The sequence below is a fragment of the Panthera pardus genome, unplaced genomic scaffold (assembly GCF_024362965.1).
Source record: "Panthera pardus isolate Hobbes unplaced genomic scaffold, ASM2436296v1 HiC_scaffold_6, whole genome shotgun sequence".
Taxonomy (NCBI): domain Eukaryota; kingdom Metazoa; phylum Chordata; class Mammalia; order Carnivora; family Felidae; genus Panthera; species Panthera pardus.
This window is the reverse complement of record NW_026526991.1, coordinates 104,781,078-104,797,484: the sequence shown is the minus strand read 5'-3', so window position 1 is coordinate 104,797,484 and position 16,407 is coordinate 104,781,078. Positions and strand designations below refer to the sequence as shown.

At 36.1% G+C, this 16,407-nt stretch overlaps 1 protein-coding gene across 13 annotated transcripts in view; it reads right to left on the bottom strand.

The window, feature by feature from the left end:
• ERC1 (ELKS/RAB6-interacting/CAST family member 1) overlaps positions 1-16,407 on the bottom strand; it is a 516,510-nt gene that overhangs the window by 317,085 nt on the left and 183,018 nt on the right. For all 13 annotated transcript variants that reach the window (XM_019464949.2, XM_019464947.2, XM_019464955.2 and 10 more), the window contains one exon: positions 12,591-12,784. In XM_019464949.2, coding sequence (XP_019320494.1) covers positions 12,591-12,784 — 194 coding nt within the window. The remainder of the gene's footprint in view (positions 1-12,590; positions 12,785-16,407) is intronic.

The following is a 16,407-nucleotide window of genomic DNA, read 5'->3' as shown; positions in this document are numbered from 1 at the left end:
GTGACCAGCACCCAGCCATTGCTTGGTGAGACCCTCCCCCAGAAGGTCTGAGGGGGACAAAGCCACAGTCCCTCAGAAGTAAGGGGTTAGGAAACACAGCTGAATGTGAGATAAAACTCAGGAGGGAGGTGCCACCTGGCAACCTGACAGCTTGATCACCAACAGTGTAAAAGCAGGGTGTGGACAGAAGCCAAAGACAAAGGACGAGTGCATGATTGCTGACCCGGGAAAACAGAGTTCCAATACTAGAGACTGGGTAGCTGGGTGACATTTTTCACCCCTCCCATGAATGCACATACACACCAACAAGCACCACAACAATCCACCCCAGTAAGCTAAGCAGTGCCATCTAGTGGAGAACGGAGCCATTACACTAAGCCTGGCCCAACGGGCCAACCTGGCACTTCAGGAACATCACAAGTCTCTCCGCCTGCTTAGTTTATGGACTATAAATTGCTTTACAGTTTGTCTTCTAGGGGAAAACAAAGTAAATTCAATTGTATTTCAGTCTGTTTGCTCGTCCATCTATTCAATTTTCTTTTTTTGTCCCTCTTTTTCAATTCTTTTTTCTTGAATATAGAAAGAGAAAAAGTTTATTTTTATTTTCAATTTTTATTAAAAATATTTTTCGTTAATTTTTTCTACTACGTTTTATACTTTTTGTAAATTTTCCAAATTCCATTTTACTTCCATCATTTCATTTTATTCTATTTCATTGTATTCATTTTTTCAAATTTCAAAGGTTTTCCTTTTTTCCTTTTTTTTTTCCTTTTTTTTACCTTTTTTCTCTAATCTATCAAGCTCCTTTTCAACAACGAGACCAAAACACACCTAGGATCTAGCATCATTTATTTGATTTGTGTGTGTGTGTGTGTGTGTGTGTGTGTGTTGTTTTTAATTTTTTAATTTTAATTTTTTTTACCTTATTAATTCCTTTTCTCCCGTCAAAATGATGAAATGAAGGAATTCACCCCAAAAGAAAGAGCAGGAAGAAAGGACAGCCAGGGACTTAAGGATACAAGGAAGATGACTGAACCAGAATTTAGAATCACAATAATAAAAATACTAGATGGGGTCGAAAATAGATTAGAATCCTTCTCTGTGGAGATAAAAGAAGTAAAAGCTAGTCAGGATGAAATAAAAAAATGCTATAACTGAGCTGCAATCTTGAATGGATGCCACAGCAGCAAGGATGGATGAGGCAGAACAGCAAATCAGTGATATAAAGGACAAAATTATGGAGAATAATGAAGCAGAAAAAAAGAGGGAGACTGAGGCAAAAGAGCACAATTTAAGAATTACAGAAATCAGTGACTCTTTAAAAAGGAAGAACATCAGAATCATAGGGGTCCCAGAAGATGAAGAGAGAGAAAAAGTGATAGAAGGGTTATATGAGCAAATCACAGCAGAAAACGTTCCTAACCTGGGGAAAGAAAGACACAGACATCAAAATCCAGGAAGCACAGAGGACTCTCATTAGATTAAAAAAAACCTGACCATCAACAAGGCATATCGTAGTCAAATTCACAAAATACTCAGGCAAGGAAAGAATCATGAAAGCAGCAAGGGAAAAACAGTCCTTAACATACAAGGTAAGACAGGTAAGGTTTGCAGCAGACCTATCCACAGAATCTTCACGGGCCAGAAAGGAGTGGCAAGATATATTCAATGTGCTGAATCAGAAAAATATGCAGCCAAGAATTCTTTATCCAGCAAAGCTGTCATTCAAAATAGGAGAGATTAAAAGTTTCCCAACAAAAATTAAAGAAGTTTGTGACCACTAAACCAGCCCTGCAAGAAATTTTAAGGACTCCTCTCTGAGGGGAGGAAAGGCAAAAAAAAAAAAAAAAAAAAAAAAAAAAAATCAAAGCAACAGCAAAGACTAGAAAGGACCAGAGAACACCACCAAAAACTCCAACTCTACAAGAAACATAATGGCAATAAATTCATATGTTTCAGTACTTGCTCTAAACATCAATGGACTAAATACTCCAATCAAAAGACATAGGATAACAAAATGGATAAGAAAACAAGATCCATCTATATGCTGTTTACAAGCAACCCACTTGAGACCTAAAGACACCTTCAGATTGAAAGTAAGAGGATGGAGAATCATCTGTCATGTTAATGGTCAACAAAAGAAAGGTGGAGTAGCCATACTTATATCAGACAAGCTAGACTTTAAAATAAAGACGGTAACAAGAGATGAAGAAGGGCATTATATCATAATTAAGGGATCTATCCATCAAGAAGACCTAACAATTGTAAACATTTGTGCTGCAAATGTGGAGGCACCCAAATATATAAACCAATTAATCACAAATATAAAGAAACTCATTGATAATACCATAATAGTAGGGAACTTCAACACCTTACAGCAATGAACAGATCATCTAAACAGAAAATCTACAGGGAAACAATGGCTTTGAATGACACACCGGAACAGATGGACTTAACAGATATATTCAGAACATTTCATCCTAAAGCAGCATTCTTCTCCAGTGAACATGAAACATTCTCCAGAATAGATCACATACTGGGACACAAATCAGCATTCAATAAGTACAAAAAGATCAAGACAATACCATGCATATTTTCAGACCACAATGCTGTGAAATTTGAAATCAACCACAAGAAAAAATTTGGAAAGATAATAAATACTTGGAGGCTAAAGAACATCCTACTAAAGAATGAATGGGCTGACCAAGAAATTAAAGAGGAAATTAAAAAGTACATGGAAGTCAATGAAAATGGTAACACCACAGCCCAAAACCTCTGGGACACAGCAAAGGCAGTCATAAGAAGGAAGTATATAGCAATCGAGGCCTTCCTAAAGAAGGAAGAAAGGTCTTGGATACACAACCTAACCTTACACCTTAAAGAGCTAGGAAAAGAATAGCAAATAAAACCCAAAAGCAGCACAATCTGGGAAATAATAAAGATTACAGCAGAAATCAATGCTATGAAAACTAAAAAAAAAAAAAATAATAGAAAAGATCAATGAAATCAGAAGCTGGTTCTTTGAAAGAATTAACAAAAATTGATAAACCACTAGCCACTTTGATCCAAAAAAAAAAAAAAAAGAAAAAAAAAAAAAGGAAAGGACCCAAATAAATAAAATCAAGAATGAAAGAGGAGAGATCACAAGCAACAGAAATACAAACAATAATAAGAGAATATTATGAGCAATTATATGCCAATAAAATGGGCAATCTGGAAGAAATGGACAAATTCTTAGAAACAAAAACTGCCAAAATTGAAACAGGAAGAAATAGAAAATTTGAACAGACCCGTAACCAGGAAAGAAATCGAATTAGTAAACAAAAATCTCCCAAAAACCAAGAGTCCACGGCCAGATGGTTTTCCAGGGGAATTCTACCAAATATTTAAAGAAGAGTTAACACCTATTCTCTTCAAGCTGTTTCAAAAAATAGAAATGGAAGGAAAACTTCCAAACTCTTTCTATGAAGCTAGCATTACCTTGATTCCAAAACCAGACAGGACCCCACTAAAAAGGACAACTATAGACCAATTTTCCTGATGAACATGGATGCAAAAATCCTCAACAAGATATCCTCATGGATACCTCATGGATGCAAAAATCCTCAACAAGCTCCAAAAATACATTAAAAAAATTATTCACCAAGACCAAGTGGGATTTATACCTAGGATGCAGGGCTGGTTCAATATCCACAAAACAATCAATGTGATGCATCACATCAATAAAAGAAAGGACAAGAACCACGTGATCCTCTCAACAGATGCAGAGAAAGCATTTGACAAATTACAGCATCCTTTCTTGATAAAAACACTCAAGAAAGTAGGGATAGAAGGAACATACCTCGAGATCATAAAAGCCATATAAGACAGACCTATCAAAAAAAACACCAGCATTCTTCACAGAGCTAGAATAAACAATCCTAAAATTTGTATGGAACCAGAAAAGGCCCCAAACAGCCAAAGCAAGAGACATCACAATCCCAGACTTCAAGGTGTATTACAAAGCTGTAATCATCAAGACAGTATGGTACTGGCACAAAAACAGATACTCATATCAATGGAACAGAATAGAGAACCCAGAAACGGACCCACAAACATATGACCTACTAATCTTTGACAAAGAAGGAAGGAATATCCAATGGGATAAAGACAGTCTCTTCAGCAAGTGGTGCTGGGAAAACTGGACAGCGACATGCAGAAAAATGAACCTGGACCACTTTCTTACACCATACACAAAAACAAACTCAAAATGGATGAAACACCTAAATGTAAGACAGGAAGCCATCAAAATCCTCATGGAGAAAGCAGGCAAAAATCTCTTTGATCTTGGCCACAGCAACTTCTTACTCAACACGTCTCCGGAGGCAAAGGAAACAAAAGCAAAAATGAACTACAGGGACCTCATCAAAATAAAAATCTTCTGCACAATGAAGGAAACAATTGGCAAAACTAAAAGGCAACCAGCAGAATGGGAGAAGATATCTGCACATGACATATCAGATAAAAGGTTAGTATCCAAAATCTATAGAGAACTTATCAAACTCAACACCCAAAAATCAAATAATCCAGTGAAGAAATGGGCAAAAGACATGCATAGACACTTCTCCAAAGAAGTGTCCAGATGGCCAACTGACACATGAAAAAATGCTTAACATCACTCATCATCAGGGAAGTACAAATCAAAACCACAATGAGATACCACCTCACACCTGTCAGAATGGCTAACATTAACAACTCAGGCAATAATAGATGATGGGGAGGATGCAGAGAGACAGGATCTCCTTTGCACTGCTGTTGAGAATGCACACTGGTGCAGCCACTCTGGAAAACAGTATGGAGGTTCCTCAAAAAATTAAAAATAGAACTACCCTATGACCCAGCAATTGCACTACTAGCGATTTATCCACGGGATACAGGTGTGTTGTTTCAAAGGGACACATGCACCCCAATGTTTATAGCAGCACTATCAACAATAGCCAAAGTATGGAAAGAGCTCAAATGTCCATTGATGGATAAATGGATAAAGAAGATGTGGTACACACACACACATACACACACACACACACACACACACACACACACACACACACACACACACAAAATGGAGTATTACTCGGCATTCAAAAAGAATGAAACCTTGCCATTTGCAACTACGTGGATGGAACTAGAGGGCATTATGATAAGTGAAATTAGTCAGAGAGGGACAAATATACAACTTCACTCATATGAAGACTTTCAGATACAAAACAGATGAACATAAGGGAAGGGATGCAAAAATAATAGAAAAACAGGGAGGGAGACAAAACATAAGAGACTCTTAAACACGGAGAATAAACAGAGGGTTACTAGAGGGGTTGTGGGAGGGGGGATGGGCTAAATGGGGATGGAGCATTAAGGAATCTACTCCTGAAATCATTGTTGCACTATATGCTAACTGGGTTGTAAATTAAAAAAATTAAATTTTAAAAAAAAGAGAAATTCCCAAAGAACATGCCACCAAAGTTACAGACTCACACTAAATTGCTCTCAGGCATTGTTTGTTTTATTCTCCACATAATTTTGTTAGAGTGAGCATTTAGTAAAACCAAATTAAGCAGACAGAAATAAAAGTTTGTATACATAATTTTGAAAGTGGCTAAATATATTCTTCTCTAATTTGAGATGATCAATTTAAGAAGTATTTTGCTAAATAAAAAACAATTTCTAAAACCAAAAGAAAGAAAGAAAGAAAGAAAGAAAGAAAGAAAGAAAGAAAGAAAGAAAGAAAGAAAGAAAAGAAAAGAAAGAAAGACACATTAAAAAAATTGCTTAAGGTCAAAATCTATCACTCTTTAAAGTAGTTGTCTGATTGAGGGCAAAAATCTCTTGTATAATGCCCTTTCCAAAAGTGAAGGGACAAGGTCTGTTCCAGGCATTCAGGTGGGGATGAAGGAAGAGAAGAGACAAAGAAAGAGAGGACTAAAATGAAGGTAACAAAGGACTGAGAGCTGTGTGCACATATCTGAAGACATCAACATAATAGAATAATTTATAACTGCTTTAACTGGTATCCTTGAAGTACTGCCTTATTTAAAAGAACCAAAACTGTCATAACAATTTAATCACCCCTGATTTGAGGCACTAAGTAAAACAGTGAGGAAGTTAATTTTTGATTCATAAAGTATTCGGTAGATAAAGACAGCTCAATCTTGGTCAAGGTCCCTAACCTGTGTCTGTCTTAACACTTCCAATGCTTGTTTAACTTCTCAAAACTTTAAATCTTTTCAAAATGGTTGCTTCTACTATAGAAACATTTTTAAAAGAAAAAGAGGAGGAAATAAGTTTGTAAATAACTGTAACAGTTTGAAATCTTTGGGTGTTAAATTACAGAAAATCTTGTTTCAAAATAGCTTAAACTTTTTCTAATTTTTTTAAGTTTATTTTGAGAGAGAGTGTGTAAATGAGGAAGGGGCAGAGAGAGGGAGAGACAGAATCCAAAGGCTGTTAGCTCAGAGCCTGACACAGGGCTCGAACTCATGAACCATGAGATCATGACCTGAGCTGAGATCAAGAAGAGTTGGATGCTTAACCAACTGAGCCACCCAGAGTAAAACCCCAAAATAGCTTAAAATTTATGAAAATATACTCTCTCACAAAACATAAGTCTAGTTTCAGAAATACTTCTAAAGTGAGTTCAGGAATATTACTGAACTGAAGATGGCAGAAACAAATGAAAAGATATAATATGCTCACGGCTGAAAGAATTAATATTGTTAAAATGTCCGTGCTATCCAAAGCAATCTATACTCAATGCAATCCCTATCAAAATACCAATATATTTTGCACAAAACTAGAATAATCCTAAAATTTGTATGAAGCCACAAAAGACCCTCAATAGCAAAAGCAATCTTGAAAAAGAAATACAAAGAGAGGTATCACAATCCCAGATTTTAAACTCTACTTCAAAGCTACAGTAATCAAACCAGTATGGCACAGGAACAAAAACAGACACACAGGTCAATGAAACAAGATAAAGATCCATGAAATAAACCCACACTTGTACAATCTACAACAAAGGAGGCAAGAATACAAATAGGGAAAAGACAGTCTCTTCAGTAAATGATGCTGAGAACACTAAAGAGCTACACAAAAAAGAGTAAAACCACTTTCTTTCACCATATTAAAAAAAAAAAAAAAACTCAAAATGGATTAAAAACCTAATGGTCTGACCTGAAACCATAAAATTCCTAAAAGAAAATATAAACCATAAGTATTCTGACATCAGTTTTAGCAGTATTTTTTTTTTCTGGATATTTCTCCTCAAGTAAGGAAAACAAAAACAAAAATAAACTATTGGGACTATATCAAATCAAACAGCTTTTGCACAGCAAAGGAAACCATCAACAAAATGAAAGGCAACCTACCGAATAGGAGAAGATACATGCAAAAGATATATCTGATAAGGGGTTACTATCCAAAACATATAAAAAATTCATACAACTCAACAACAACAACAAAATGATTAAAGGGGCACCTGGGTGGCTCAGTCAGTTAAGCCTCCGACTTCGGCTCAGGTCATGATCTCGCAGTTGGTGAGTTTGAGCCCCGCGTTGAGCTCTGTGCTAACAGCTCAGAGCCTGGAAAATGCTTCGGATTCTGTGTCTCCCTCTCTCTGTCTGCCCCTCCCCCGTTTATGCTCTGTCTCTCAAAAATAAATAAACGTTAAAAAAAAAAAATGATTACAAAATGGGCAGAGGATGGAATAGACATGTTTCCAAAGAAGACACAAAGACGGCCAACTGACAAAAGATGCTTAATACCATGAATCGTCCAGGAAATGCAAATCAAAACCACAGTGAGATATAACCTCCCATCAGTCATAATGGCTAGTATCAAGAAAGACAAGATATAACAAGTGTTGGTGAAGACATGGAGAAAAGAGAACCCTAGTGCACTACTGGTGGGAATGTAAACTGGTGCAGCCACCAAGGAAAACAGTATGAAGGTTGCTCAAAAAAATTAAAAATAGAAATACCATAAGATATCCATTTCTGGGTATTCACCCAAAGAAAGCAAAAAAAAAAAAAAAATTCAGAAAGATATATGCACCCCTATGTTTGCTGATGCATTATTTACAGTAGCCACGATATGGGAACAACCTAAGTGTCCATCAATAGATGGATGAATACGATGTTGTATATATATTTATAATGGAATATCACTCATTCATAAAAAAGAATGAAATCTTGCCATTTGGGACAACTGGATAGACCCAGATGGTACTATGCTAAGTGAAATAAGTCAAACAGAAAAAGACAAATACCATAACAAAAAAACAAAACAAATACCAAAAACAAAACAAACAAAAAAAGAAACAGACACATAAATAAGAGAACAAACTGGTGGTTGTTAGAAGCAGGGGCAGGGATGGGGGGAGGAGGAATGGGAGAAATAGGTAAAAGTGAAAAAGAGGTACAAACTTCCAGCATAAAAGAATTAAGTCATGGGGATGAAAAGCACAGCATAGAGAATACAGTCAGTAATATTATGATAACTTTGGTGACAGACAGTAACTACACTTATTGTGGTGAGCATTTCATAATGTATATATAAACATCAAATCATTATGTTGTCTACCTGAAACTAATATAATATCGTATGTCAACTCTACTTCAATTAAAATATATACACACACAAAGGAAAACTAATTCATAGATACAGAGAACAGATAAGTGGTTGCCAGAGTTATGGGTTGAGGATGGGTGAAGATTGTCAAAAGGTATAAACTTTCTGGGGATGTCATGTACATGAGTATAGTTAACAATACTGTAGGGTGTATTTGAAAGCTGCTAAGAGAATAGATCCTAAAAGTTCTCATTACATGAAAAAAAAAACTCTGACTTTTTGCAGATGTTAACCACAGTTATTGTCATTATTTTGCAATCTATACAAATATTGAATCATTATGTTGTATACCTGAAATTAATATAATGTCATATGCCAACTAGACCTCAATAAAAACAATTTCTTTAATTAAAAAAAAATTTTTAAACAATTATTGCAGAAGTCTGAAAAGATAGTAAACCAGAAATCTGAAAAGATATTAAATCAGAGTTCTATCACTCTACAATTACTCTTCTCTCAATATTTTAAACATTATGCCAAGATAAGCCTCTCCATTATAATTCTAAATATAAACTCTAATATAATCACTTTAGAAAAGAGATTCTCAATTACAATCAGGGTTTCTAAGGCTAATCTAAATTGATCTACTTACATAAGGACAGGTAAAGCTCTAGGGCTTTTTAATTATTATGTTTTTTTCTCCCTTAAATTGAGCTATAAAGGCTATCCAAAATCACTAGGTGAAAACTTTTTTAAATGTCAACTTGGCTAGCCTAAAGTGCTTAGTTACTTAACCAAACACTAATTTAGATGTTGCTATGAAAGTTACAATTCATCTTCTAAAAATAATAATAATCAATGAATCAATCAATCTTTTAATCCATTTAAGCAAAGGAGATTATCCCAGATAATGAATAGGCATAACTGAATCCTTTGGAAGGCTCCTAAAAACAGGGCTGAGGTTTTCCTAAGAGAGAAAAAAAAAATTCTACCTGTGGACTTGGCTGAATTTTTGCCCATGCCATGGGATTTCTATCTTGATGCTGATGTTCTCTTCCTGTCACCTTGCCATCCAGATTTCAGACTTCCTTTGCCAAGTCCCACACAATCATGCAAAATAACTCCTTGCAATAAATCTTTTAAATCTCCTTGTATAAATGTTATATAGAGATATACAGATATACAGATATATAGATATACCCTACTAGTTCTGCCTCTGGTTGAACTCCCAATTTATATACACCACAGTTTAGAATATTAATTTAGAAGTAGTATCTCTTACACTTAATTGGGAAGGTATTTTGTATGTGCAAATATATGGGTGGCCTTACATAATCCTTTTAAAAACTGCAGTAGGTCAACAGAACAACAGTGGTACAACACTGAATCATCCTCTACAGGAGCTACTATTGTTCTACAAGAGCAATGTAGGGGACTATTCATTTTTATCTAGGTCACAAAGAAAAGGCCTAGGAATTCTTTATGATTTAATCTAAACCTTTTAACACTGGAGATCTTTACATAAATACTAGGAAATTTGCAAAGAACACTAAGAATTTTCTCTAGTTCAATGATCATAACAGTCCACTTTTTTTTTTTTTTTTTTTTTTTTTTTTTTTGCATTTAGAAGGTTGCTGAACACCCTTTAGAAATGAATTCTATATCCTGAATTATGTGTGGAACTACCATCATATTAAGGGGCCACTACTTAAAGGGCATGTCAGCATTGGAACAACCACATACAAGATGGGCTAGAAACAAAGACAAAGACAATCATAATCAACAATATCTGAATCTTACCACAGAGAACACATACTTTATCCTCAAAACAATGTCCCAAGAGGTACAGTTCAACTGACCTATACTGGCTGTTCTTTAATTCTGATCAAGCAAAATTCCCAGCAAGCCTCAGCAGTAGCAAAAGCAGCAGTAGCAATTCAGTTTATTACAGAACTGTAGCCTTACATAACACTCACTTTCCCAGGAAGTCCCAAACAAACCCCCCTGACGGTGCAGGGACAGAAACCTGGCGTGGAAGGTACAAATTGCGGGAGACTGGCTTTCTGAGAAACAGCATGGCCAAGAGGGAACACACATAAAAAACACACAGAGACCAAAATCCCAATGGATTAGGACCATGATAAGACAAATCAAAAGAAAGGTGAAGAAATTCAAATGATAAATTATGGGGAGACAGACACCCACATATAGGAAATAGTGGAATGGCAACACAAGAAGCAAATGGTTAGTAAGAAACACAGCAGCCACACACATGCATCTCAGTACTAAATATGGGAACAAAAGGCATAAATAATATAATCCTGACTCTCTTGGACTATTATTCAAATCTTAAACTGTATTACTGAACAAGAAATTATAAAGCCAGTAACAAAAAGTGAGTTTTAAAAACTTCCTTTTTTGGTAGCCAAGAAACTTTGTGTCAAATCCTGAAACAAAATTACAGTGCTACCTGGCGAGAGGATAAAACTGTGTAGTGCTTTTCAACCTTTTAAGTTACATTTTGTGGAAAGCACAGATCATTCACAAGTTTCTCAAAATGTGAGAAATACAGTGGATAATGAAAGCTATTTGTTGTGCTTTGAGTCTGAAATATAAATTTAATCCTATTTCTTACTCTCTCTCAAGTCACACCCATCTCCAAAAATCAGCATTAGATCCAAAAATGAATCAAAGTTTCTCCAAGCAAGCGGTCTGAAATAACAAGCAATCATTTCAATGTAGATATCTAATACAAGAAAACAAACTGAAAAATGAAACTTTATCAAGGAATTTCTTTTCTGAAATACTAAAATATTTAGTGGGAAGTCACTAATCCATCAAAAGTATTGTATTTTAAAACCTATGCAGTACTGCTGCTGATTTCAGGCCAACACAGAGCAGGGAGGCATGTATCCATGTGAGTATGTAAATGTGTGTGTGTCCTGGGGGGGGGGGGGGGGGGGGGGGGGAGGGAAGTGCAGTGCAAACATGAAAAAAGGCACATAATCTCATCTTGAGACTCTAGTAATTTCTTAATTCTGACCTGAAGAATTCTATCCATTCATCTTATCCAGAACCAGAAATACAAATAGAATTAATATCAAAGTAAAAGGAATCTAGCGAGTATGCAACCAGCTATGTTATTAACACTTTCAGTATAGTGAAGAAAAATTGTGAGGATTAAACTTTATTGTTTTGGTTTCTTGAAACTCAAAATTCTATGGGTACAGAATAGGAGAAAAATTAATTCTAGGGGAGTATTAAGTCTACCAGTCACCCATAAATTTTAAACTTAATACAATTTATGAAAGTTGTCTCAGATTTCCCAACCTTCAAGAACATGAAAATAAAATATTCCTAGAAATCAGCTCCAAGAAGCTACAGAGGTTAGTGACTTCACTCTGTCACTGTCATCTCTGACTATTTAAAAGAACATGGGTGGTTAATGAAGTTCTACTAGAAGAACTGCCTCTATGTACGTGTAAATTTATGTTAAATACATGCTGTAAAAGAAGAGGTCAAAAAACAAATACTTAATCTTTAGTATAAAACACTCTAATTAGAGGGAGAAATAAAAGAGCTGTCTAGCTAGATCTATAAGCACAGCTCATTTTAAAGAATTCATCTACTTTACTATGTAGATAAAGTAATTAAAAAGCAAGTAGCTATTTGTACTCTACTGATTAGCCAGTAGAAAACTTCAATTTCTCAATCAATGAATACTTCCTCACTTTCCAATTAATGATGTTGATGTCCAGAGCTTCCTAATATATTTCCATCCTATGTCACCTTTTAGATGTTGCAGCAATGAATTTACAATGACTTATAATAAAAAGTAGAATAAAAAAATAACATAAGCACTCAAGGACCTAAATTCCAAGAGGCAGATACACTGAAAAAGTACACCCCCAAAAGTATACAGTTTTAAAAACATACTTTAATATTTCTAACATAGAGAGTCCACCATTCAGCTTCCCTTTCCTTACCTTTCCAACTCTGCAATCTTCTTATCTTTGTCATTCTTCTCATTTTCCACTTCTTTCAAGATTTCCAAGAGGCGGTCAACTTCTGCCTGGGCCTTGCTAGATTCATCTTTGTACCTGGCAGTCTCTCTCTCCAATTGCTGTATTCGGTCATTCATCTCTGGACTGGCTCTGGCTTCCAATGTTGCCTCATGTGCCTACAAAGAAAAGTGTTCAAATTCCATGATTCACATATAGTGGCAGTGAACACTACAGTTCCAAAGCACTATCTACATTTCAAATTATTTATTTTTTAATGTTTATTTTTCAGAGACAGAGCGTGAGCCGGGGAGGGGCAGAGGGAGAGGGAGACACAGAATCTGAAGCAGGCTCCAGGCTCTGAGCTGTCAGCACAGAGCCCAACACGGGGTCTCAAACTCATGAACTGGGAGGTCATGACCTGAACCAGAGTCAGACACTTAACTGACTGAGCCACCAAGGCACCCCTACATTCCAATTTAAACATAGTATTATCAAATATCTAATAGCTCATCTTCAATTTATAAAGTTTTTCTCTGCTTAAATATTATATAAATAAAATATTAGTAATAAGTTGAGAAATAATTATCATGAATTTCAAACAGGTTTGGGTTTATATGTACTACTAGACATCTCTGAATATTTATTAGGCCAAAAATCATCATAAGACAAGAGATTTTTCTGAGTCTAGTGATACAAACAAGGCATTAGACTACTATTGACCTCTCCAAGATAATCTCTCCAATCTCTCAAAAAGGCATCACCAGAGATCCACTGCTGATGTTACTATAACCACTGCCAATGCTGAGATCAAATTCGCACTTGACCCTTACTTTCCTTCCCTTTTCCTATATACTGCTTTATCAAACATGTATTAATCACATAGAGCATACAGAATCACATACATTCTGCAGATGAAATACTTCCATGAAAATGAAGTTAGGTTAAGAAAATGGCTATCCACACATAGGTACCTTCCTAAGGCAAGAATTCAGGGTTTTACAAAGTAACATGGAACAAGCAAAGTTAGAAGTCAACGATCACCTTCAGAACCAAGAAGAAAATTTTTATTCAGAATCCTGTTGCAAATGCCAACTAGTAACTCCAATGCATTTTGGAATGCAAAGCAATTTCAATAATTAAAAACTAATTATCAAGTCTTCAATTTTCCTTCTGAATATGTATAATGTATTTAATGAAAAGGTCATAGTGAAGATGTTTCATTTTCCCTTATTTAACAGACAATAGAATATACTCAGTTCTTTAAAAAGGTTTGAAAAAATACTAAAGGAGTAAATATATGTTGTTAAGAAATAATCTGGAAAGTTCTGAAAACTAACTTGAGAAATGTTTCCACAAATTGGGCTAAATGCTTTGTCAAAGCAAAAGCTGTACTTCTAAGATTAAAATCCTGCAATAATTTTTGTTTCAGGTGTAACCAGTTTTAAAAATCCAGTTACTAACAGTGGCCTTTAAAAAAGAGTCCACTGGAACTGAGAACAAACTGAGGGTTGATGGGGGGTGGGAGGGAGGGCAGGGTGGGTGATGGGTATTGAGGAGGGCACCTTTTGGGATGAGCACTGGGTGTTGTATGGAAACCAATTTGACAGTAAATTTCATATATTAAAAAATAAAAAAAATAAAAAAAAAAAAAAGAGTCCACTGGAGTACTTGGGTGGCTCAGTCAGTTAAGTGTCCGACTTTGGCTCAGGTCATGATCTCACCGTTCATGAGTTTGAGCCCCATGTCGGGCTCTGTGCTGACAGCTTGGAGCCTTGGAACCTGCTTCAGATTCTGTCTCTGTCACTCTCTGCTCCTCCCTTGCTTGCGTTCTTTCTCAAAAATAAACAAACACTAAAAAAAACCAAAAATGTTCACTGGAAGATGTATTTTAATGTGTTAGCAAAATTCTACCTTAAACCAGTGGTGTTAAAAGCCACAAGATAAAATCTAGCATAAAGATAGGTAGGGCGCCTGGGTGGCTCAGTTGGTTAGGTATCTAGCTCTTGATTTCAGCTCAGGTCATGATCTCACGGTTTGTGGGAATGAGCCCCTTGTGGGGCTCGGCACTGACAGCACAGATCTTGCTTGGGATTCTCTCTCTCCCTCTCTCCCCGTCCCCTGTTCACGCTGTGCTCTCTCTCAAAATAAATAAGCATTTATAAATAAACAAATAAATAAAATGAAAAGAAAGGAGGAAAGAGAGGCAACTCCGAATCAATTAATCATTAAGAATAAAACAAGGCAATGGGGACACCTGAGTGGCTCAGTCAGTTGACCGTCCGACTTGGGCTTAGGTCATGATCTCATTGTTGACAAGTTCGAGCCCCCTGTCAGGCTCTGTGCTGACAGCTCAGAGCCTGGAACCTGCTTCGGATTCTGTGTCTCCCTCTCTCTGCCCCTCCCCCACTCATGCTAGGTCTCTCTTGTCTCAAAAAAAAAACAAAAACAAACAAAAACAAACAAACAAACAAAAAAAACCAAGGCAAAAGCAGCAGAAATGCAAACACATCTCAAAGCCTGGGGGGGGGGGGGGGGGGGATTTTGATCTCAGAAACTTTTCCACTTTGTATTCACTCCAAATCTATACTTTCTATGCTTTAGAAAGGAGTCATTTTAGAAAGTCTATAGAATTCCTACTTGAGGAAGGGAGAAGGTCTTGTGCATTCACTTTTTTTTAGAGTAGTAAAAAAACCTCTCATACAAAATACAGAAAAAAACATCTACCTAGGCTTTATGGCACTACTCTGTCATGTCACTTACTGGTCTGAATGGGTGGCTTAAAACTATTTTCAGGACCGAAAAGGAAGAAGAGTCAGGAAGAAAAGAAGAGAAAAAGGTAGAATGAAATGGTATAAGAATAGAACAAGCAAGAGAAAAAAAAGTAAAAGGTTAAAAAATATAATTTAAAAAATTAACAATAAAAAAATTCTCTAGGAAGAGAGATTTCTTCCCAGAGGAGAAAAAAAAAAGAAGTTAGCACTTTTTACAATTCTGATAATTCAGAAGTTGAATTTCAAGAATGTTCTTAATAATTTTAAGGTCATTATCTCATGCTGAAGACATAAAATACCCAAATTCATATCTAGGATATAAATTCCTAAGCTAGAAGTAAAAAATGTCTTGAATTTATCATTATCTCAAGATTAGTTCCCTTCTACTACAAACAAAATAGAGAAATTTCTTTGAAAATTTCAATAATAATCAGAGCCTTATGAATAAATATAAGTTAGAACTCCAACCTTATGCCACTTACGGTTTTTAGCAAGAAAATGTGCCAAATATCACTTCATATCAACCTACAAATAAATGTGGGTTCATTTCTGAATTTTCTATTCTGTTCCAGAGCATGAATGGAAGTGGAGCAGAGAGAAAGAGAAGGAGACACGGAATCCAAAGCAGGCTCCAGGCTCTGAGCTGTCTGCACAGAGTCCCACGTGGGGCTTGAACCCATGAACCATGAGATCATGACCTGAGCCAAAGTCAGACACTTAACCAACTGAGCCACCCAAGCACCCTTCAGAAAATAGATTTTAAAAGTTTCCACAACCGGGGTGCCTAGGTGGCTCAGTCAGTTAAGCGTCCAACTTCAGCTCAGGTTGTGATCTCAGGGTTCATGAATTTGACCCCCACATCGGGCTCCCTGCTGTCAGCATAGAACCAGCTTCAGATCCTCTGTCCTTCTCTCTTTCTCTGCCCCTCCCCCTTTTGAGAGCACTCATGCACGCTCTCTCTCAAAAATAAACAAACATTTAAAAAAGTTCCCACAACCAAAAAATAAAATAAGCTGTATCTATGTAAA